The 23,040-nt window shown below is 57.6% G+C and overlaps 2 protein-coding genes and 1 non-coding gene across 3 annotated transcripts; 1 reads left to right on the top strand and 2 right to left on the bottom strand.

Moving 5' to 3' along the window:
- Nucleotides 1-851: 851 nt before the first annotated feature.
- On the bottom strand, nucleotides 852-10,776 carry PCGF2 (polycomb group ring finger 2). The gene is made up of 10 exons (XM_004591125.2): nucleotides 10,622-10,776; nucleotides 5,528-5,680; nucleotides 5,003-5,099; nucleotides 4,799-4,854; nucleotides 4,663-4,713; nucleotides 4,417-4,525; nucleotides 4,266-4,320; nucleotides 4,078-4,173; nucleotides 1,728-1,808; nucleotides 852-1,409 (listed from the first exon to the last, which is right to left on the bottom strand). Exons 2-10 carry the CDS (start codon nucleotides 5,637-5,639, stop codon nucleotides 1,032-1,034), a joined length of 1,035 nt encoding a protein of 344 aa, XP_004591182.1. The 5' UTR covers nucleotides 5,640-5,680; nucleotides 10,622-10,776; the 3' UTR covers nucleotides 852-1,031.
- A 2,821-nt stretch (nucleotides 10,777-13,597) lies between these two features.
- TRNAN-GUU (transfer RNA asparagine (anticodon GUU)) lies at nucleotides 13,598-13,671 on the bottom strand. Its single transcript has one exon. It is a non-coding gene; the product is annotated as a tRNA-Asn (tRNA).
- A 355-nt stretch (nucleotides 13,672-14,026) lies between these two features.
- On the top strand, nucleotides 14,027-21,734 carry PSMB3 (proteasome 20S subunit beta 3). Its single transcript, XM_012928675.2, has 6 exons — nucleotides 14,027-14,248; nucleotides 15,015-15,199; nucleotides 18,329-18,436; nucleotides 19,797-19,974; nucleotides 21,191-21,285; nucleotides 21,643-21,734. The coding sequence occupies exons 1-6, from the start codon at nucleotides 14,246-14,248 to the stop codon at nucleotides 21,689-21,691; spliced, it is 618 nt and encodes a 205-aa protein (XP_012784129.1). The 5' UTR covers nucleotides 14,027-14,245; the 3' UTR covers nucleotides 21,692-21,734.
- The last annotated feature ends 1,306 nt before the right edge of the window (nucleotides 21,735-23,040 follow it).

Genomic DNA, 23,040 nt, shown 5'->3' with positions numbered 1-23,040 from the left:
GGGATGCACAGACACACTGCTGTGAGGGATGCGACTTCCTGGCTCTTCCCTCCTCCACATCTGGATGTTTGGCGGCAGGGAGCTGCTGGGCCCTGCCCCTTGGTTCAGGGCTCTGCCCCTCGGCTCTGGGCTCCATGGTTCCAGTTTCTGCTGCTTTGTGCTTTTGGGTGCGTCTGTCCCATTGTCCCGACTTGGCTGAGGGTAGGGAGGGGGCTGGAGAGCCACTTGCCTTGAGTGAAACTGGTGTCTGTGTTTGTCGGAGGACAACCCAGCCCCACCCTGCACTCTGGGGAGACCCAGCCACCAATCCTGGCACAGGGTCCTGGGTGAGGGAGGGGGGGGACGAGGCAGGGTACAGCGCTAAAGCCACCATGGTGGGTTTCCCAGCTGTGACCTCCATATTCACGTGCATGAGGGTAGGGGGAGGAAAGAAGAGGCAGAACTGTGTATTCTTTGCACAACCTTGCCACTGCCAGAGGAGGTGAGGGAGAGGCCATCTCCACTGTCCACTTGCTCCTCAGAGCCAGGGGAACTTCTGGAAAAGGCACTGACATTCGACAAGGGGGCAAGGGCAGGGCAGGCCTTGCCCCCAAACTGTTCGGGCTTGTGCCTATAGCTTTTAGGGATACCCTACCCCCCAAGGGAAACAGAGGTATGCAAGCATCACTTTACTGGGGCTCCACCTGTAGCACCCCCAAAGTGAGCAGATTACAAGACCTTCTAAAAATGAACACCCCATGCCCTCCACCACACACACACACACACACACACACACACACACACACACACACACACACACAATTTGTTTCCTGCTGCATTTAAATTAATCTGGCTGGTCCTTAGAAAATAAGTATGTATATTTGGGTTTTCCTATGTACATATATATAGAGATTTATTTATAAAACCCACCCCCACCCACCCCTATGGTGGAAGGAGCTGGGGAAAGTAGAGAGGTGGAAAAAAAAAAGGGCCCAGAAAAAGTGGAGGGAGTGGAGAGGCATGGCTGGAAGGGAGGCAGAGGGTCCCTTTCCTCAAGTTAAGGGGGAAACAGGAGCTCCATTGACAGTCATCTTGCGCCCCCTGCTGGTGGAGGATGGGGCTTGCAGGCAGTTCGAGGTGCCGCCATTGGCGGCCGCACTGGCCCCACTGGCTGCTGAAGGGGGAGTTGGGGAGATAGGGTGGGGGGCCGGGGTACCGTGGGCGCTAGGAGAGCCATGGGAGGGAGTGGCTGGGCTGGGCAAGGAGGAGGAGGTGGCCGGCAGGGTGGCAGGACTGGGAGCCTTGTCGCTGATGGACTCACACTCAGATGCCCCACTGGTGTTGGTACCCTCCGAGGGCGTGGGCACGGAGGGCAGGGTGAGTCGCTTGCAAGCTGGCTGGACACGGTACTTGAGGGGAAGTGGGCCATTCTGTGGGGGGAAGCAGGGGAAGGGAAGGTCAGGGGATGCTGCCCAGCTACATCCCACAGCACCCAGGGAGGAACAAAGGAAAAAAAGGCATGGCCTAGAGCCTGGAGAGCCAGGGTGAGACAAAGCTGGCCAGGCTAGAGGCAGCACCAGGGCCCACAAGGGCCCAGCCACACTGCCCACCCCAAGCCAAGGCTGGGAATCTGTCCCAGGAGCCCTCTCAGAGAGATGACCTGGTGTGGCAAGGCCAGCCAGGGGTTCACTGGCTGTGGAAGTGGCCTCCCTGCCCTCTCCCGCCCCACACGGTGCTGTGCAGCTCACCCGCCGCCAGGGGTAAATGTAGGCGATGTCCATGAGTGTGTAGTATTCCTTCAGGGGCTCGTCCTCGTATAACACCTCCACCTGGGGACAAGGGACAGATGCTGGAAGCCTGATCTGGTTCAGATCGCCCGGCCGAGAGGCTCAGGGAAAGGGAGATGGGCCTGCAAGCTCTGCATGAAGCTGGGCTTGATCTCCCCGTCAGAACCGTCCTAACACCATTACCTAGCCGTGGATGGGAAGGGGCGTGCAAGCAGAGCCCCCCCCCGGTGGACCGCCCCATTCCCAGCCACGCCTGCGGCTCTCCATGGCCCTATCTGTCTCTGGAAGGATTGTCCCGAGGCACTGGATGTCCCTGTGGCTGCGGTGCAATTGCCTGGGACACCTTCAGAAACAGATTCCCCTGGCCAATGGAGACACCTGTGTCCCACACTGGAAAACAAATTTGCTTTCTTTTTATTATTATTATTTTCTTTGAAAGATTTATTTTTATTGGAAAGGCAGATTTACAGAGAGAAGAAATGGAAAGAAATATCTTCCATCCACTGGTTTATTCCCCAAGTGGCCGCAACCACTGGAGCTGAGCTGATCCAAAGCCAGCAGCCAGGAGCTTCTATTGGGTCTCACACAGGTCCTTTTCTGCTTTCCCAGGCCACAAGCAGGGAGCCAGGACACAAACCAGCACCTATATGGGATGCCAGTGCCAAGGGGATGTTGGCCAACTGAACCATCATGTGCTAGCCCCCAAAACTTTTGAGAGGCAGTATTACACAGAGAGAGAGAGACAGTCTTCCATCCACCAGTTCACTCCCTAAATGGCAGCAATAGCTGGGACCAGGCCAGACAAGCTAGGAGCTTGGAACTTCTTCTGGGTCTCCCATGTGGGTGCAGGAGCCCGAGCACCTGGGCCATCCCGTGCTGCTTTCCCAGGCGCAGGAGCAGGAGCTGGTATCAGAAGTGGAGCAGCAGGGACCTGAGCCCGGCAACACAGGGATATGGGCATCACAAATGGAGGCTTTGAGTGCTACACCATCACACCTGACTCCAGCTTCTTGAGAATGCAGACCTTGGAAACAGCTGTGACGACTCAAGGCACTGGGTTCCTGGCTCTCTCAAAGGAGACCTGGACTGAGTTCAGGTCTCCCAGCCTGGCTGTGGCCCAGCCCTAGGCATTGTGGGCACTTGAGGCATTCAAGGAGCTCTGCCTCTCAAATTTACAAAGAAATATGGACTCCCAGAGGTTCTGAATTCACCACTGAGATGTGACATCAGACACAGGATTCTATTACTGCTTTTCTTTTTAAAAGGCAGAGTGTGGGACCCAGCGTGGTAACCTAGCGTCTAAAGTCCTCGCCTTGTATGTGCCAGGATCCCATCTGGCCGCTGGTACTAATTTGGTTCTAATTGGCTAACTGCTGGTGGCCTGGGAAAGCAGTCGAGGACGGCCCAATACTTTGGGACCCTGCACCTGTGTGGGAGACCCAGAAGGAAGTTCCTGGCTCCTGGCTTCGGACTGGCCCAGCTCTAGTCACTGCGGCTGCTTGGGGAGTAATCAGCAGACAGGAGATCTTCCTCTATGTCTCTCCTCCTCTCTGTATATCTGACTTTCCAATAAATAAATAAAAAAAAAAAGGCAGAGTGTGAAAGAGAGAGAGACAGAGAGAGAAAGAAAGAAAATCTTCCCATTTACTCATTTACTCCTCGAATGCCTGGAACAGCTGTGGCTGGACCAGGTTGAAGCCAAGAACCCCACACTCCAACTGGGTCTCGGACATGGGTGTCAGGGGTTCAAGAGCTTGGACCTGCTGTCTCCCAGAGCATGCAGGGACCACCCACTGTGCCACCGTGCCCAGCCCTGACCCATGAGGTGTGGGATTCTAAACACCATATGTAGGACCCTGTGTCCTAGACTTGCAACTCCAAACACGATTGCTGGCCCTGTGGCATGAGCAATACCAGGAAGCTGGAGAGGAAGGCAGCATCTGCCGCAAGGGCCGAGCTGTGTGGGGGCCAGGCCTGGCACATACACTCAAGTTCAAGGCCTGACTCCTGGAGCTCCTCAAGGATCACAGACAGGCTTCCTAAGCCAGCTGCACCTGGGAAGGCCCTGTCTCCTTCTCTCTCTGTCACACACATCTGCCACAATTCTGAGTGTGCAAGCATGCATGCATGGGCATACACCCCATCCTGGCCCCAGCACACTTCCATAGCACAGACTAATCCTGAGGTTGGGCTCAGTGGCTCCTCTCATCCCTATAGGCTTGGGGCACATGCCTGCCAGTTTCCGCTAAGACCCCTGGCCAGCGCTGCCCAATGGTGGGACCCTACCACACCCCCACCCCCAGGCACTCACCTTATACTTGCTTGGCACATCCATTTTGTTGCGGAGAAACTTAGCAAGGTGCATGACGGTCATGGCTGCCGGGCACCGCAGGAAGCGCACCCCTGTCTGCTGGGGGAGAGGCGCCGTGGGGTGGGGTGCACCTAGAACCCCTCTCTCCCCTAGTGGCTGGCCCATCCCAGGCAGACCTCAACACTCACCTTCTCCTTTTCCCCATCCCTGTTCTCTACTGGGCCTTTCTTCTCCTCCTGGTCCCTGGGGTAGAAGACAGCATGGAGTTAGGAAGACTATGGGATGGGTGGGACCCCCCTCATGCACGCAGCCCAGCGCAGGACCCTGGGCGGGACTTGCCTAACACCTTCGTAGAACTCAATGGAAAGGCTGACTATCTCATCGTCGCTCAGTGCACCCTTCTCCTGCTCTAGGACTTCGCCGCGGTCCTCATTGGAGCCGTTGGGGACTGCAAGAGGAGACAGCTCAGAGAGGACTGGCTAAGGGTGCAGGAAGGGTAGCTCCGCTGGGCGAGCCTGTGGCTGGCAAGTGGCAAGGGTGGCAGGTGGCACCCGCAAGTGCACAACCACACACATGTGCACTCACCCTCTGTCAGTGGGTAGGCAGCATAGAAATCCCGCCGGCGTTTCATCTCATCTGGAAGTAGCAACAGGATGTGAGGAGGCAGTCGGCGGGGGCCAACCCGGGGCCACTGGGCAGGAGGAAGGAGGGGCACAAATACCTTTAAAAAGTCCAGGGACCAGTTTGTAGACGATGTCTTGGAGGGTTTTGTCAGACCTGGAAAAGAACGGACAGACAGAAACCCCGTGAGTGGCTGGCCACCTTGCTCACCCCTGTGCCATAACTGCAGGGGCTGGAAAGGGCCCAGAGGCATAGAGAACCAGACTCAGACCAGAGGCTGAGCTGAGTGGGGGGCTGTGCCCACCTGATGCTCAGCAGCGGCCGAGTCTTGTGTACCTGCGCGTCACACATAGGGCAGTATTTGTTGGTCTCCAGGTAGCGCACAATGCAGGTTTTGCAGACTTGGGGTTACAGGATGGAGAGAGAGGAAAGTCAGTTTTAGTCAGGACAGACACCCCTTCCCCTTTTCACCTTGTTCCTATAGCGAAGGGCTCTCTAAAGGCCCAGCAGAACAGGGATGTCTGTTTCGCACATCTGGCACCTGCCTCTTACACATCCCTGGGAGCAGGTGGATCTTGTGTGTCTGTGTATACAGATAGCTGGTGGAATCTCATGAAAGTACAAAATGAACCCCAAGATTCCAAACCCCCTGAGTGCAAGATTGCCAAACAAGAGCCAGCCCACAAGGCAGCGCCCCGGTCCCCAAGTGCAAGCAAAGGTACCTACATCTTCAGGGGGTGGGATTCAAGCCACAGACATTCAGAGCTGCTGGGCCACAACCTCATTACCCCTTCCTGGCAGCCCCCGGTGGCACCCCCGGCCCACTCACAGGAATGCAGGCACTCCACAATGGTGGTGGCATCGATAAAGTACCCCCCACACAGGGCACACATGAGATGAGGGTTCAGCTCCGTGATTTTGATGCGTGTGGTCCGATGCATGATGCCAGGGTCAGGGGTGGAGGGGACCCGGGAGTGTCACCCTGGGAAACAGAAGTACAATCAGAATCGCAGATCCAGCAGGCCATCCCCTCCCCACCCCCACCGCAGCAGCAAGAAAGGCTGAAGTTAGTCCCCAGGAAGAACAATTCAACTTCCCAGAGGGATGTGGGGAGGCAGGCAAATGGAAGAGAACAGAACATCTCCCACGACCAGCATCGTGGCATAAAAGATAAAGTGACTGCCTGCAATGCGATGGTTCGAGTCCCAGCTGCTCCACTTCTGACGTAGCTCCTACTCATGTGCCTGAGAAAGCAGCAGCAGATGGCCCAAGTGCTTGGGCCCCTGCACTCAGGAAGTTCGCTCAGCTCTGGCCATTGTGGCCATTTGGGGAGTAAACCAGTGGATGGAAGATCTCTCTCTGTAATTCTGTTTTTGAAATTAATTAAAAAAAAAAATTTCCCCAGTCCCAATCCACATTCAAACAGTAAAACATTTAAAACAAAACACCAGAAGCAACACTTGAGATAAACATATAACCACCCTGAACACCAACCCTAAAGAATAAAATGGAATAAATGATCCCTTATAGTCTCAGACTGGATCCCTCCACCCCTTCTCATGCTCCTTCTACTCGCTCCTCCTCCTGGAAGCCTTCCCTGCAAACACTCATTACAGGCACAGGCCACCCCAAGTGTGCAGTCGGCACCTATCACTGTGTCCAGCATGGACCCTGGAAACCCACCATGCTGGCCCTCTGGTTTCCCTCTGATTCCTGGTCTCTGCCGCAGGAATCCCTCCCCCTTGCCCTAACATCCAATGTGCTGTGCAGGTGCCCACGGGCACACGTGTTCCATACCATCCTTCCTGGCCCAGGCTGCAATTTTCCACACAGGGGCATTGCCACATTTCCAGTGTCTCCAACTTGTTGCCACCTCGGCCATCCGTCTATACGACTATCCAGGGACAGAGCACGACTCTCAGAGATGCCTATCAAAGCTCAGAGAAAGTTCTCTATCTCGAAGCGCACCCAGCTCCCAGCCAGGCAGAGCGCAGGGAGGCAAGCCAGAGCCCAGCTTTGGGTTGGCTTTGGCACCTGCTTCTAGGCCTAAGCTCACACCTGTACCTGGGAGGGCCCCTCCCGCCTCGCTTCCTTCTGGAGTAAGAGCCAAAGGTGGGGTTGAGCAGGAGTGCAAACCCCAAAAGCTCCTTTACAACATCCTCACAGCCTTATCTCCCTTCCAGGAAGATTTCTAAAGCCACCACCCTGGGTTTTCTAGGACAAGACATTCGCAGCCAGGATCGGCAGTTTCTATAGAGACCCCAGGATGAGCCTGGCTGGGACCCAAGCCGTCAACAGGGGCCCAGGGCCCCTGGCCAGAGACAGAGACACAAAAGCCACATGCGGGATAGACACCAACTTGCAGGGCTGGTGACAAGGGAACAGTTTCAGGGCCAGCCCAGAGTCCCAACAGCAAGGAAGGGCCCCTCTAAGACCTGCTCAGACTCGGCCAGGGGAAGGGAAACGGTCCTTGTCCTCCGTGGGGTGACCTCAGCTGGCCATCAATGTGTGTGTCCCCCCTTTCACAATTACGCAGAAGGCTGCTGGTTACTCTGCTGTTTGGTGGTTGCCATGACAACCCTGTCCCTGGCAAGGTGCCCAAATATCATTACAACCATCCAGTGGAGAGGATGCATGCCAAGTGGCTGTGTCTCTGCGTGGGGAACAGCCAGCAGCTGTGTGCCTGTGCTGTCCAGGGCCACTTTCTGGGACTTCATGTCCCCGTATGCCTGGGTACATGCAAGAGCGAGGCAGATCACCTGGGGTCTGACCACACATCCTGGTGGCTGTGGGTATACCTCACACCGCCATCTCCTTCTTTCTCCTGCACACGTGCATACAGGTGCCTGCAAGACATGCAGGCCCTCTGCACCACATGGGCACTGTGTTCACACACTCGCTGTGTTCTCCAAAGCAGACATAGTGGGAGGGCGGAGAGATGGTAAAAGTCTGGTGTTTATTGAATAAAATGCTCCTCCTTCAAGAAATGTGTCCTGCTCCTCCCTCATCCCTAGAGGCCTCAGAATCTTACCTCTGGGGCTGGGGGCGGGGAGAACCACTGATTGGCTCCCTCACCTGGTTGTCATGGTTACCAGCGGGCGCCCTGCCAGCAGGTGCCAAGAGCAACTGTAAACAGGAGCTCCTCTGTTTCCCCTGGGCGACCCCTCCTCATTCCATTCCCTCACCCCAGGAGGACAGAGAACATTCTAGATGCCTAGCTCCTTCCTAGCTGCAACTGGCTGGGATGTAGTGGGCAGGAAAGGGACTGAGTAACAGGTGGAGGAGGCCAAGAGCTTGCAAGAGCTGGAAACAAAAAGAGAGCCCGAGGCCCTTGGGAAGGGGTCTCCTGGGAGCCGCCGGCGGCAACTCTAACCCCAATGGGTGGGACCACAGGTCAGTATTTTCTGCCACCATTCATTGTCTCACCAAGGGTCCCTGCAGCCCCACCTCTGGCTCCAGGAGCTGGAGTGGAGCTTGACCTGGCGGGCTCCTTCCCTGATGTACTAAGCTCCCTACTGCTGGAGACCACCCTGCCACATAGGCCGCTGTCCTCCAAAGACAGCTGCTCTCGGCCTGCTCCCATCCCACCTTCCCTCCAGTGCCCTAGCCTGAGTCTCCAGGTCACATCCAGGGGTCTAGAATTGCCCAGGTGGAAGGGCTCTTAGCAAGCCCCTGGCCCAGGCCTGTCTTTCCCGGGCTGAGCCTGGGAAGGTGACTTGTCTAAGGTCATGTAGCCAAGCAGAAGCCGTCCTGAGATGAGAGTCAGCCTGATGGCAGGGTGGACAGGCAGCAGTCAGGGCACAAGGCCTGGGCCAGGGGCTTCCTAAGAGCCTGGGGGTGGTGAGGCAGTGGTGGGAGAACAGGGCCATCTCACCCGGAAGCAGGAAGAGCGGGCAAGGGTTTATCACGTTCCTCTATCTGTAAGGGGCAAGGGAAGAAACACCTGCTCTGTAACACCACCAAGAGCCAGAGATTGGCACCAAGACTCAGGTGCTAAGCCTGACCCAACTGCGTGTGTGTGTGTGTGTATGTAGGGCACAGGGGTATGCCTGGAGGCACCTATCAACTTTTCCTGATCCTTGACACTGGCTCGCATCTGGGCTCCCCTAAGGTACTCCCAGCATCACTTCTTCTCAGAAGACACACAGGTGCACATGCAGAATCAGGCACACCCCCTCCACCTCTCACGAAACACACAAGCCAATCAAAACATACACACACACGCCCAGGCAGACAGGGCACATACACCAATGCCAGACGCTTGGCCAAAACCTACCCTGTCCACACAGCCAGACCCGTGCCAGGCCCGCACTTGGCAGAGGCACACTCCACCCACCCCATCTAGGAGTACACAGTCTGATGTCCCTGCCCCAAACCCCAACCTTTTGTGCATCCCTGCAGCTATCGGGCCAGCCAAATCCTCTGTAAGGCTTCAGACAACAAAGGAAGTTCAACTCCCAACCTCTAGCCCAGGGTTGGGGGCCAGGAGCCAGCAGCCAACACCTGATCTCCACACCAAGCAGGATCCTCTTCCGGCTTAGTCTCATGCCTCCATCCCCATGGCAACAGCTCCATCAATCAAGATCTCCTGGCCTGCCCACTCCTCAAAGAGGTCAATTTGAACCCACCCACAAGCTACACACACAGAGTCTGGGTGTTGCTTCCTGTCTCATTCCAAAGACAGCTGCTGAGGCCTCCAGCTTCAACCCCAAACCAGGGGGAACTCTTAGGAAACCACTCCCATCCAAAAAGGCAACAGAATGAGCTTCAGGCACCTTCTCCTGAAGCAGGGAGCTGCAGGCCACCAGGGAGTCTCCCCGAACACTTCCTCAATGTTTATGAGTAAATTCACCTCTGCCAGGAAGGGCACTGCCTCCCCTCACCCCATCTCACCAGAGCAATCCTGGGCAGCCAGGACGGTGAGAGTGGGAGAGAGGGAGAAGCAGACCCTGACCCAGCTTGGAGACCAGGAGGTCCAGAGGCTCAGGACGTCTGGGGTCCCAGCCCTCAGCGCGGGAAGAAGGCATGCAGGGAGAAAAGGGCCGGCCCCAGGGCCGGGGGGAGGGGTCACAGGCAAAGGGCCACCCCATCCGAAGTCTCCCGATCTAACCCTTTCCATCCTCTCACGGACTCCCCTCCAGGAGCCTAAGACCCTGGTGAACGAGTGGCCACTCCCCCCTTGTTGAGTCAAACTTTAATGGGGCCCAAAGCCCAAAGCGGGGTGCTCAACAGAGGGGAAGGGGGGCAGAGAGAGAGAGAGAGAGAGAGAGAGAGAGAGAGAGAGAGAAAGACTGGGGGCGGGGCGCGCAAAGCTGGGACAGGGCACTGGGAGCGACCGGGGGAGGTGCCCCGGAGCCCGAGCCCCGGCAGGAAGGGCGCCCTCCCTCGGCAGCGCGCGTCCCCTTCCTCCGGGCCTCAAGTCCTCGAGCGCCCAGGACACCCCCGGCACCAGGCGAGAAGCGACCCCTGCCCAGAAAGGGGTTGGTTGGTCAAGTAGAGCCAGAGGCTGCTGTGGCTCTGGGGGCACCTGGAGGAGGTGGGAGTCCGCGCGCACCACCCCTCCAACCCAACCCTCATGGCTGCCCGGACCGTCCTCCTCGCTACCTCAGGAGCAGGGGCTACCAAGGGGCTGCCGCACAAAGAGGTGGTGGTCGCGGAAGACGCCAAATCGTTAAAGGAGAGGGGGAAGCCATTTCGGCCATCTTGGAAGGGAGGAAAGGGACAGAAAAAAAGGCCGAGAGAAAGGCGGACGGGGCAGCTCGCCTAGGGGCGGGGAGGGGGAGCGCGAGCAGCAGGCCCCGCTCCCAGCTTCCCCTCCCACGGGGGTCTGTAAACAGGGTGGCCCGCCCCCCACCCCCAAGCTCGCTCCCCAGCTGGCTACACGGCAAGAGAAGGGAAGAAGGGGGAGATCGCGTCCGCTTACCTGGGTTCGGGGTCCGGTGGGTCCCGGGGAGGGGGGATGGGAGGGAGGGAGGGAAGGGAGGGGAATGGGGCCGCAGCGTGTCGCTCGCTTGGGAGGCGGGAGGGGAAAAAGCTACCGTAAGAAAGGAGTTTGTGAAAGCAGCTTAGGGTGGGAGGGAGTGAGGGGAGGGGAGGGGACGGAGGGGGAGGGGAGGGCCCCGAGTTGGGGGGGAGACAAAATGGCTTTTTTCCTCCAGACAAGAGTAGGTCCCGCCCACTACTCACCCACGTGACCTCATTCCTTCAGGGTGTTTGCAGAGGGGGGGTTGCTAGAGCGACTGCTCCCCCACAGGATGCTGGGCCCCCTCAAGCCTGGACTAACCTTCATTCCACAACAGCCCCTGTGACCCCTGGACCCTCCCATGCCCTCTGCAATTAACCCCGTTCCCAAAGTATGAGTGCTTGCCCGTTCCCCACTGACCCCACGATCCCTACCCCTAGCTGGGGTGCCTGGAAAATGGTGATACGGACGGGGCCGAAACGTGGCTCGCGGTGTTCCCCGCCTCGGCCTCGGACACTGGGCGCTGGGCTCCGGCCGGGGCCGCGACGCCTCCGGCCAAGACGCTGGCCCGGGTTTCATTCACTCCAAGTCTGACACTCCCTGTAAATTTATAACCGCATCTGGGGAGTGAGCGTCCAGAGCGCGTGTCCGGCCCTCAGCCAGCCTCTCTCGGCGCCTGAGTCGCGGGCTCCGAAGACGCACAGCCGGGGCACCCCTGGGGAGACCTGGGGGCGTTGGCTGGGGTGGGGGCCCTGCGCCCCGGGAGCACGGGAGGGAGGTCGATCGGGGCGGGGGGGAACAGCCGAAAACGGGCTCGTGGGCCCCCGGCGGGGCACACAACCCCACGGCTGCAGGCGAGAGGCCAGAAGGGACTCGGAAACGGACCCGCGCTTTTTCCCCGTCTTGCGCCGATTCCCGCAATTTTCGCTTGCACTCTGCGCCAGGCGCGCTCCGTGCGCCATCGCTCACGGCCGCGGAGGGAGGCTGGGGTCAGCAGCCACCACCATCGTGGCTCTCGGTTCCTCCCCCCAGCTCTGGGACTCAGTCAGGTCCTCAGCACCACCCTCCCCGACTGGAGGGAGAGGATGCGGCGCGGTGAGGCTGGCGCCGGGGAAACGAATCGATCCTTCGTGACGGCGACGGCCGTGGGCCTCATTAGCTGATCGATCCGCCCATCCGTCATTCACGATTGGTTAGGGATGGCCACCATGTCCGTCGGTTATCCCGCCAGAAGCGCCATTGAGCGCGCCCTGACGGTGGGTAGCTCCAGCTTGGAAATTAGGAAACGAATCCTGGCCAAGCCTCCGAGCTCCTGCCTCCTTCGTCCTCCCTAGCTTGCCATCCACGCAACCCCCGAAGCTGGGAGCCAACTAGGCTGCTAGCTTTCGCCGTCTGATCGGCGCCCAGGGTTCCTGCGCACCCTGGCCGCTGTGTGGCCCCAGCCTCCAGTTTGCTGGGTGGGGGGCGGGGAGGAGGAGGGAGGGCTGGAGAGGTTTCCGCCCAGGAGGTGGTCGCCGCGCGGGCGGTGTCTGTGGGCGGGAAGGGCCTGGGGAAGATCCGCTCACCTGCTCCCCCAGGCCCTGAACCGGGAGCCGGCGACTCAAGCGGCCCGCGGGCGAAAGGGAGCTCTGTTTTCCCGGGGCCAGTGTATCCCCGGCCAACCGGTCTCTGTCCGGGAAGACTCGGGAGTCTCCCGGCTTTGTGAGGATTCCTAGCTCACCGTTCCCTGGCAAGACCCCGAGCTTGGCGGGAGAGCTGGGTAGCAGCCAGCATCCTGCCGCGAACGCAGGGGTTGCCCCTTGGAGGCGCGTGGACTGTCTGCTAGTCCGTTCTGCCTTCGTTAATCCTAGAGGGCTGTCCGCGGAGCTGGCGGAAAAGCAAGCCGCCGGACTGAAGGACCCAGTAGCACGCCAGTTTCACCATTTTCATTGGGAATCACGACCAGCTCCCACATTCCTGGCTTTACCACTAGAACCCCTCACCTCCCAGAAGTTTGCCAGTGTCCCAGTCTACAAACACCTGTTCCACGTCCACCTCATCTACTCTTTGCCCTGGACCCTGGCCTTCAAGGGATGGAGGGGACACACAGCCTGTCCCACAAGTTCCCACAGTGTCTGAGTGACTCTCCAGGCTTGTCCCCAGCAGGGATAGGTGAGCCCTGGCTAGGGCTCCCTATCGGGAAGCCGGCTGCCTTAGCATAGTCCTGGTCCTTGGCTCTGGCCAGGCGCTTCTGCGCACCCCAGGAGCCGGTAGCCCCCTCTGAGCAGGCGGCCATTTGGCTGGGTCTCCTGTCTGACCGCGCAGGAGTGGAAGTATCTCAGACAAGAGCCTCCAGCGGGCGGGGACTCATTTCCAGCCCAGACGGAGAGCTAACTACTGTAAGATTCCTTCCAGAACTGAACCAATAGTGGCTCTTCCAGTGCCACTTCCACACCGTGCACACTTTCTCTTACCCAGAATGGCTCTTTTGGCAGTTCCTAGGTTCATGTCCCTACTTTCTGGATTTCCTTTCCCTGAACCTTCTCTTACTAAACGCTGCCCTCTCCTCTCCCATTCTAGAGTGTCCCCTCCCCACCGTGTCTGTCGCCCTCTACCTGTCCTCTCGCTCCCCTTTTGTTCCTCTTTAGCCCCAGTCTGTCTTTGCCCTTCCTCCCAAATGCAGTATTTCCAGACTGTAGTAGCATCGCCTCAGGTAGGTAGTGGAAAAACGTTTAACCTCCTCTGATTCTGCATCCTTAATCTGAAGACGGATGCAATGTACAGAGACAAAAACCGCCTGTAGGCTGCTGTGCAATCCTCGGCTTGAGAGCCGGGTGGTTGGCAGCAGTGAGGCACTGGAGAAACCGACCCGCTGAATAGAAAAGCTGCTGTCTCCGTCATCAGTAAGATTGACTTTTAAGCTGATGTGATTTAAAAGGGGGGAAAAAAGTCACACAGCGTCCCTGGGTGGGCTCGAACCACCAACCTTTCGGTTAACAGCCGAACGCGCTAACCGATTGCGCCACAGAGACGGCAGCTGCCAGAGGAGTGACAGCTAAGTCAATGGGAGCGAGTCTGGGCCGGCGCGGGACCCGAGGCAAAGCTGTCCGCTCCAGGCCGGGCGGCGGGGGAACCGGGAGGACGCCCCGCGCCGCTCGCGCCTTAAACTGCACTTAGTGGGGGCCTCGTACTAGTCTAGACCAGGTCGTGTGGGTCAGCCGACACCCAGCAGACGTCAGCACTGAGAAGCATGCCCTGCACCCCCACAGCACCCACAGAGACGCCGCGGGCGGGACCCCCGACCCAGCCCCGCGACCCCAGGCGTCCCAGTCCGCCGCCATCCCAACGTGCCCCGCGCCGCAGGGCTCTTCCGCACGCACAGTGACTTTTCACTTTCCGTTTCCCCCGCCTCCATGTTGGCTCCTCCACTCACCTATGATGGACTGCTGACTGGCAGGGGAGTACAGCCAATGGAAACTGGAAAGGGGCCAACCTGAGCCCGCCTACCAGCCAATAGGGAGAAAGCTTCAAGACGGTCGCTCTGAAAGGCCGGAATCGTTTTCCTGGCATTACGGTGGCGACCGTGGGTCCCTGATCTCTGCAATCATGGTGAGAAGGGGCCCCCGGAGAGGTGGGGTACGGGCTGAGAAGCGGGGAGAGCTCAGGGGAAGGTCGAGGGCGGAGGTGGAAGGGAGCGGCCTGAAGTTTGCAGAGGAGCGCTGACCGGCATGAGCACCAAGGGTGTGAGTCAGGGCGGGGGGCCTAGTGGCTGGGGTCCGGGGGCTGGGGGTGGCGGGAGCCGGCGAGGGGCCGGAGGGCCTGGTCAGGGCTGGGTTCTGGGGCCGGGGTCGGGGTCCTGGGGATCGGGGCCGGAGGTCCTGGGAGGCCCGGGGATGGGAGGTGACGGGAACCGGGTCGGGGTCGGGGTTCTGGAAGCCGAGCTGGGGGCTGTGAGCTGGGTCCCGGGGGGTGAGGTCGGGGTTGGGGTTGGGGTCCTGGGGACCGGGGAGACAGGAGGCGGGGGTGGCGGAAGCCGGGTTGGGTCGGGTCCTGGAAGCCGGGGTTGGGGTCGGGGTCCTGGGGGTTGGGTCGGGTCCTGGGAGCTGGGGTTGGGGTCGGGGTCCTGGTGGCTGGGGTCAGGGTCGGGGTCGGGGTTCTGGGGGCTGTGAGCTGGGTCCTGGTGGCTGGGGTCGTGGCCGGGGTTGGGGTTGGGGTCCTGGGGACCGGGAAGACTGGAGGCGAGGTGTGGCGGAAGCCGGGTTGGGGTCGGGGTCCTGGTGGCTGGGGTAGGGGTCGGGGTCAGGGTCAGGCTAGGGCTGGGGCATCGGCAGCGTTTGGCGCCCACGCTGAGCCCCTGGCATCGCATCTCTCCCAGTCTATTATGTCCTATAACGGAGGGGCCGTCATGGCCATGAAGGGGAAGAACTGTGTGGCGATCGCCGCCGACAGGCGCTTCGGAATCCAGGCCCAGATGGTGACTACGGACTTCCAGAAGATCTTTCCCATGGGTGACAGGCTCTACATTGGCCTAGCCGGGCTGGCCACCGACGTCCAGACTGTGTAAGTGTCCGAGGGTCTCGGCCACACGTGGGCCCGTTGGGGTTCACTTCTCTGTTGTGGCTGCCCCGTTTCAAGAGAGTATCTTACCCAGCTTGCTGTTCAGAAAGCCTGGGTGGGTCTGAGGCCCAAGGCCCTGGGTCTGGACCTAAAGAATGCTGGTCAGAAGGATGAGCAGCCCCGGTTGAGTGGGACACTGGGTTAGATGCTTGTGTAACTAGAGAGAAGGGACTGTGTGGGGGACAGAACAGGTGCTGTGGGGATGACTCGGGTGTGCGTATTCTGGCACTCATGGAGTGGGTGCTCGGGGGCAGGAAAGGTCGGGCTTTCGGAGGGTCACAGGCGGCCCAGCTGTAGTGGCCATCTAGACATGCCTAGTGTGCAAAGGGTGAGTGTTTGTTGGGATCCAGATGTGTGTCTGTTTCTCCCTCTCCCTAACTCACTTGGCCTGCATTTCAAGGACCATGTCTCTTTTTTGTCAAGATGTACTTCTTTCTTTCCTCTTTTTCTTTCTTTTTTTTTTTTTTTTTACAGATTTGTTAATTTTTCTTTGAAAGTCAGGTTTACAGAGAGAAGGAGACAGAGATCTTCCATCTGCTGGTTCATTTCCCAAATGGCCACAGCGTCCGGAGCTGAGCCGATCCGAAGCTAGGAGACTCCTTCGGGTTTCTTATGTGGGTGCGGGGTGCTGAGGACTGGAGCCAGCCTCTGCTGCTTTCCCAGGCCATAAATAGCGAGCTGGATTGAAACTGGAGCAGCAGTTGCCAGATTTGAGTCCTGCCTCCTCCGCTTCCAATCCAGCTGCCTGCTAATGAGCCTGGGAAAGCAGCAGAGGATGGCCAATGTGTTTGGGCCCCTGTTGCCCATGTGGGAGACCTGGAGGAAGCTTCTGATTTCTGGCTTCAGCCTGACCCAGACTCTGTCACTGTGGCCATCTAAGGGGTTCTCTCTGTTTCTCCCTCCCTGTCTAGCCTTCAGATACTTATATAATTTTTTAAAAAACAAAAGCAATGATATCCCATTGTACCATATGCCCACTTCAGTACCCCTAGCCCTCCATATCCATGAGTCCTGCACCTACTGAACCAACCAACTGGAGATTGAAAAAAAAATTAACTTTTTTAAAGATTTGTTTATTTTCGTTGGAAAGTCAGGTGCACAGAGAGAAAGGCCTTCCATCCACTGGTTCATCTCCCAAGGGGCTACAAAGGCTGGAACTGAGCCGATCCAAAACCAGGAGCCAGGTGCTTCCTCTGGGTTCTCCCACATGGGTGCAGGGTACCAAGGCTTTGGGCTGTCCTCAACTGCTTTCCCAGGTCACAGGCAGGGAGCAGGATGGGAAGTGGGGTAGCTGGGATACGAACCAGCACCCATGTGGGATCCCAGTGCGTGCAAGGTAGGGACTTTACCACTGCACCAGGTCTGAAAAAAAATTTTTTTTTTTTTTTTTTTGGGGGCTCGGCGGCGTGGCCTAGTGGCTAAGGTCCTCGCCTTGATCCCATATGGCCGCTGGTTCTAGTCCCGGCAGCTCCACTTCCTCTCTGTCTCTCTTCCTCTCAGTATATCTGACTTTGTAATAAAAAATAAAATAAATCTTTAAAAAAAAAAAAAAAAAAAATTTTTTTTTTTAAACAAAGACAGCTACAGAGAGAGAGAGAGGCTTGCTGGTTCACTTTATAAATTGTTGCAATGGCCAGGACTGGACCAGATCAAAGCTGGAGCCAGGAGCTTCCTCCGGGTCCCCACATGTATATACAGCTCTGAGCACTTAGGCCATGTTCTGCAGCTTTCCCGGGTACTTTAGCAGGGAGCTGCTTCAGAAAGGGAGAGGCTAAGACGCGAAGCTGGTGTCTTAGGCAGTATCTTAACCCACTGTATCACAAGGCCAGCCCCCAAAATATTGTTTTTGTATTAAGTGTAGATTTTTTTTTTTAATTTTTGTATTAACTGTGTCCTTTCTCCATGCACAGTACCCTGTGTCAACTGTGCATACCCCATATATATGTTGTATTGGGTTTTGTCGGGAATTGAGAACCGAGTTCCCGTATATGAGAGGCTGTGCTAGGATATGTGCGGATCCACTGTCCATGGGGTGGGGTTGGACCTGAGTTCCACAATTTGAGACCTCCCAAGGGATCATAGCAATCTTCCAGAGGTCCCAGGGAATGACTCTGCTGTCCCAGGCTAGGAGCTGGTGTGCAGGCACAACCAGGAATCCTGCAGGGGGCTTCCCATTAGAAACTGGGGTGCTGAGGTACGGGGAGAGGAGGATGGCCTAGGAGGGAATATGACCAAATGGCTCAGGCCAGCAAACCAACAGGTTATAGGTAGTTGGGGTTTGCCATGGCACTAGAGGATGTGAGGGAGGGGCAGAGCCCTACAGGTGGAGGGCTGGACCTTCCTTGTAGCCCTGGGGAAGGACAGAAGCCAAGGGAAAAGTTGATTGATTTGAAGGCAAGATGAGCAGCTAGAGGCACACCCAGAGAAAGATCATTCATGTGCTGGTTTATGCCCCAAATGGCTGCAGGCCAAAGCCAGGACCTCCTGCTGTTGTTGCAAGTGTCAGCTTACCCATGCCTGAGGAAGAATTTCAGGAAGAATCTATGGACACGGGTGGCCAGGTGGCCCGTGTTCCTAGAGCTGTGGCCGATGAAGCAGCAAGTTCTAGGCTTGATGGATTTTTCTGCCAGGTAGAGCTACGCTCAGGAATGTGGGCAGAAGCTTGGGAGAAAATGTTCTCTCTCGTTCCCCACGAAGCCCCTAGGCCTTAAGAGCCTGTAACGTCCTGAGCTCCAATTCCCTCTCCTAGTGGATAATAACAGTTTCTGTTTTGTGGCAGCTGTGGGACAGGGACATCTCCTGGCCCTGGGTCCCTTACTCTAGGCGGCGTTTCTCCCTGTCTGCTTCCTTGGGGCAGTGATTGGGCCATGGTTTCCCCACCTGTGACATGAGCTGGTCCAGGTCTCTTGGGCCCATGCTGGCACACAGCCGTGGCCCTGGTCTGGAGGCAGGTATGGCAGCTGCCAAGTGTGGGTCCCGGGACCGTGGTTGGCTTCCCCTGCCCGCCACAGGGAGGAGAGCAGAGGGCTTCCCGCAGTGACTCACCGCCTCCCTTTCCTCCTCTTGCCACAGTGCACAGCGCCTCAAGTTCCGACTGAACCTATACGAGTTGAAGGAAGGCCGGCAGATCAAGCCTTACACGCTCATGAGCATGGTGGCAAACCTTCTATATGAGAAACGGTGGGTGCAAATGTGGCTGAGGCCATGGCAGCTTCTGGGACCTCTGATTGACAAGGTGGGCATGTAGGGTGGGGGGTACCACGGCCAGGGACTCCCCGTCCTCCCTTTTCCAATGTGCAGGATAGATTATTATGATCTGTCAGCTTCTCCCTGGGGACAGAGAAGCTGCTGCTTGCGACTCCAGCAGGCAGCACTCCAACTCCCACCCAGCTCCCTGCCATGGCCTGGGAAAGCAGCAGAAGATGGCCCAAAGCCCTGGGATTGTGCACCCGTGGGGCAGACGCAGTGAAGCTCCTGACTCCTAGCCCAGCCTTGGCCATTGTTGCCACTTGGGAGCAAATCAGTGCATGAATCTCCTCTTCTGTCTCTAATTCTGCCTTTGAAATAAAGTAAATCTTAAAAAAAAAAAGAGAGAGAGAGGGGGTTGGGAAGAACTGTAACTGAAGGTGGTGCCCTTGGAAGTCGCTGTGTGCCTCCATGTTGCGTGTGGGTGGTACCTTTGCAGCGGCTGCTGGCTGCTCTTCAGTGTGTGCTGGGTGTTGGGTGCTGGGTGCCGTGTGCATGGCACCCACAGCTGGCTTCTCAGAGCGGAGTGTCCGGGCCGGCGTCCGACGAGCTGCCCTGTCCTGCTGGCACACGGTATGGGTGTGGCCGCCCACGGCGCTCTTTTCCTTGCCTGCCAGGAGGCTCAGGACGGAGAACCTGTGTTCTGTCTCAGCATCTCGCATTCCATTGCATTAGTTCAGTTTTGTTTTCCCACTTTTTTCCTATAAACTACCTCAAATCCCTTATTTTTTTAAAAAAGAATTACTGATTTATTTGAAAGGCAGAGCAACAGAGATGCTCGCTACTAGGTCACTCCCCCAGTGACCACAGTGGCCAGGGCTGGGCCAGGCAGAAGCTCCAGCATCGTATTCCCACATGGGTGATAAGGACCCAAGCACACAGGCCATCTTTCCGCTGCCTTCCCAGGCTCATTAACAGGAAGCTAGACTGGAAGTATGGCAGCCTGGACAGGACCCAGCACTGGTGTGGGATGCCAGCATTGAAAGTGGTGCCTTAACGTGCTGTGCCACCACACTGGCCTTGTTGCTAAAGGAGCAGACTCAGATGTATGAATAGGGAGTCAGGTGATGTTAGAGATTCCGAAGGTCAGCTCAAAACCTGCAGAGAGCAGTGGGGAGAGGGGCCAGGGCTGAGAAGGACGGGCAGTTAAGTATTGGAGAAAGGGGGAGGCTGAAGGCTCAGGGAACCCCAGTACCAGGGGAGGGCAAGCCCTGGAACAGGCCTGCCCTCTCCTTGTGTAACTGGCCACACAAGGTGACACACCAAGTCCCATGCTTTCTGACCCCACCTGCAGGTTTGGTCCCTACTACACAGAGCCAGTCATCGCGGGCTTGGACCCCAAGACCTATAAGCCCTTCATCTGCTCTCTCGACCTCATCGGCTGCCCTATGGTAACGGATGACTTTGTCGTCAGTGGCACCTGCGCCGAACAGATGTACGGGATGTGCGAGTCCCTCTGGGAGCCCAACATGGTGAGCTGGGGGCCTGGAGCAGGGCCAGACCACTCCGGACCACTGGGGGAGGAAATGTGTTAATGTGACAGGTACTAAGGAGTGGGGTGCAGGTGGGAGAGTGCCAGTAGTGGCAGAGGGGCTGCCCAGGCCCTGGCTGGCTTCAGAGGGCAGCACATACCATTTGGGGACCCAGCCAGATGTCTGTGACCACAGCCCTTGCTTCCTCTCATTGGGCTTATGGGGGTTGGCCATCAATCCATGGCCAGACATGACCAAGGCTGGGGCTGGAGGCAGCCCAGCGTAGCAGGCCTTGGAGCGCCTAACTCAGTTACCATCTGACCACTGTGCTTTGGTCACCTGTCCCGTAATGTGGGGACAGTATGGAAGCTGCCCTAGAAGTGGCATTGAGGTGCCCCCCGTAGCCCCCTGGTGCCAGCTCTGCCCAGCCTCTGGGAAACCAGGGTTTGCTGCAGTCTAGGGAATGAGGCCAGCAGACACTTGTGAAAATACAGCTTCCCAGGAGTTGGGGAGAGTGGCCTGCAGGCAGGAGGGAGGGCCTGCACCTGTGCCAAGGTACCAGTGGGGCCGGTGTGCTCATGGCAGCACTACAGGGGTTGCGGGAGCTGCAGGGTCGGGTGATGCCGCGGATGGGAGTTGTGGTAGGCTGTTGAACACCATCCCACAAGCAGTTTCAGCACCTTCCCTCACTGCAGGGAGCGGGCAGAATGGGAGGCCTGCAGGCTTTGCTGGAGAGAGGCTGTGGGGCCCTGGGAGGGCAGCTGGAGTGGAGGAGATGAAGTCCCTTGAAATGGAAGTGAGGCAGGTGAAGATGCCGGTGGGCCTGGCCCAGACAGAGGGTGTGGGAGGAGGAGCAGGCTCACAGATGGGGGTCACCTTAGGTGGGCTGAGTTTTGAGGAACCCGAGTGACATTTAGGAGGCACCCGAGTGACATTTAGGAGGCACCAGGCTGCCGAGCAGGACTTCCCTCCTGGTCCTTGTCTTACAGAAAGAGGTGAAGACACAGGCTACCTCTCTCAAGCCGTAAGGCAGAACAGCTCTGACTTCCATTTGCACAGCTCTGTCCCTGCCAAGGAGGGGGCTAGTGGGGAGAGCATTGTGAGCATTGCTCCCATCAGGCCTGGCGGGACCTTGGCTTCCCCAGAAAGAGTATTGAGGAGCCGAGCAAGCTGGAGCCCAAGGTGGCGAGGTCTGAGGGCTGTGTTCTGCCGGCAGGACCCGGAGCACCTGTTTGAGACCATCTCCCAAGCCATGCTCAATGCCGTGGACCGAGATGCTGTGTCAGGCATGGGGGTCATTGTGCACATCATGTGAGTACAGCTGCCGCTGCCCTCCTCCTGGCCGCCCGGCTTCTCTAAGCACAGCCACGGTCACCGCAGCCTGGTCCCAGGGCCACTGCTCCTCATGGGACAGGTGCCCAGGGGTGGGGGGGGAGGGAGGAGCCCCTGCAGGTGTCTCACCTGGCATCCCAGGCTAACTCCCTAAATGCCAACCCCCCATCCCCTTCCTTGAGGGGGCTGGCACCAGGCACCCAGCCCTCGGCTCCCACCCACAGTGGGAGCTGCTGGGCTCGCTGCTTTGTTCCTAGTCTCCTCTGGGTCCCCTGGGCCAGCCCAAGGTGCAGTCAGTCTGGCTGTATGAGTCATCTCCTATTGTCTCCTTCACAGCGAGAAGGACAAAATCACCACCCGGACCCTGAAGGCCCGAATGGATTGACCCTGCCCCCAGTGCCCACTTGGTTGGTTGGTTTTTTTTTTTTTTTTTTTTTAATAAAGCTTTTCTTTGATTCCTGCTTTGTTGTCTTCAATGCCTTCACCTAGCTCCCTCTGCACTTGTCCCCAGGCCTCCTCCTGACCTGCTCTGCTTTGGGGAACCCCATAGGGATGGCAGTATGTGCCCTGCACCAAGCGCATCCTACCAGTCAGTGCCTGGACTGTTTCGGGATAAAGGGCAGCTCAGCTTTTGTTCAAGGCCATGTTAGTAAGTGGTATAGCAGAAAGCAAGCCGGGCACTATTTTATCCCTGAGCATGGAACCCTTTTCACCAAAGCCTAATGGAAAACCCCCTAATACTCTCATCATTTCTTGTGGACCAGTGGCCAGGCACCCATGGGAAACCTTCTAAGAGCAGCACTTCTGAGTCTTTGGAATCATCTGGGAAGCTCCTGGGACAGTAACACCTCAGTTGGGCCTGTCCCTTTTTATTTATTTATTTTTTTAAGATTTATTTATTTTTTTTATTGCAAAGTCAGATATTCAGCGAGGAGGTGAGACAGAGAGGAACATTTCCGTCTGATTATTCATTCCCCAAGTGACTGCAACGGCCGGTGCTGTGCCAATCAGAAACAGGGACCAGGAACTTCCTTCCGGGTCTCCCACGCGGGTGCAGGATCCCAAGGCTTTGGGCCATCCTGCTTTCCCAGGCCACCATCAGGGAGCTGGATGGGAAGTGGAGCCGCCGGGATTAGAACTGGTGCCCATATGGGATCCTGGCATGTTCAAGGTGAGGACTTTTAGCTGCTAGGCTACCGTGCTGGGCCCCAGGCCTATCCCTTAAGACTGATGTAATGGATCTTCAATGAAGAGCCTGTGCCCCAGGTGCTGGCAGCCTTGTGAGCCAGCGAACCCCTCACCAGGCAGTAGGGGCCGCCTGACAGGCTTGCATCTGAGCTAGGAGGGTCAGGGAACCCAGGGCTGCTCAGTGTTACTGGTCACACCCACACTTGGAGAACACTCGATCTTAAGCACCAGGCGTCCAGATGGAGACAAGGAGATCCACAAGGGTACTGTGTGCATGTAGGTGTGGGTACCTGCCGGAGCTTCCCCTCTGTTGAGGGAAGGGCTGGGCAACTGTCCACGACAGGGAACAGCAAGCAGGCCCAGCCAGCGGGGTGGTGGAGCTTTTTCTAGGTCTCCCACATGGGTACAGGGTCCAAGCACTTGCAACCATCCTCTGCTGCCTTTCCCAGGCATTAGCAGGGAGTTGATTGGAGGCTGTACACAGCAAACATGAGTTGCCTTGAGCTGAACCCAAACCCTTCTGTTCTGAAAGGAAACACCCTTTAT

This window comes from Ochotona princeps, chromosome 17, assembly GCF_030435755.1.
Source record: "Ochotona princeps isolate mOchPri1 chromosome 17, mOchPri1.hap1, whole genome shotgun sequence".
Lineage (NCBI taxonomy): Eukaryota > Metazoa > Chordata > Mammalia > Lagomorpha > Ochotonidae > Ochotona > Ochotona princeps.
This window is presented reverse-complemented; position numbering and strand designations above follow the sequence as displayed.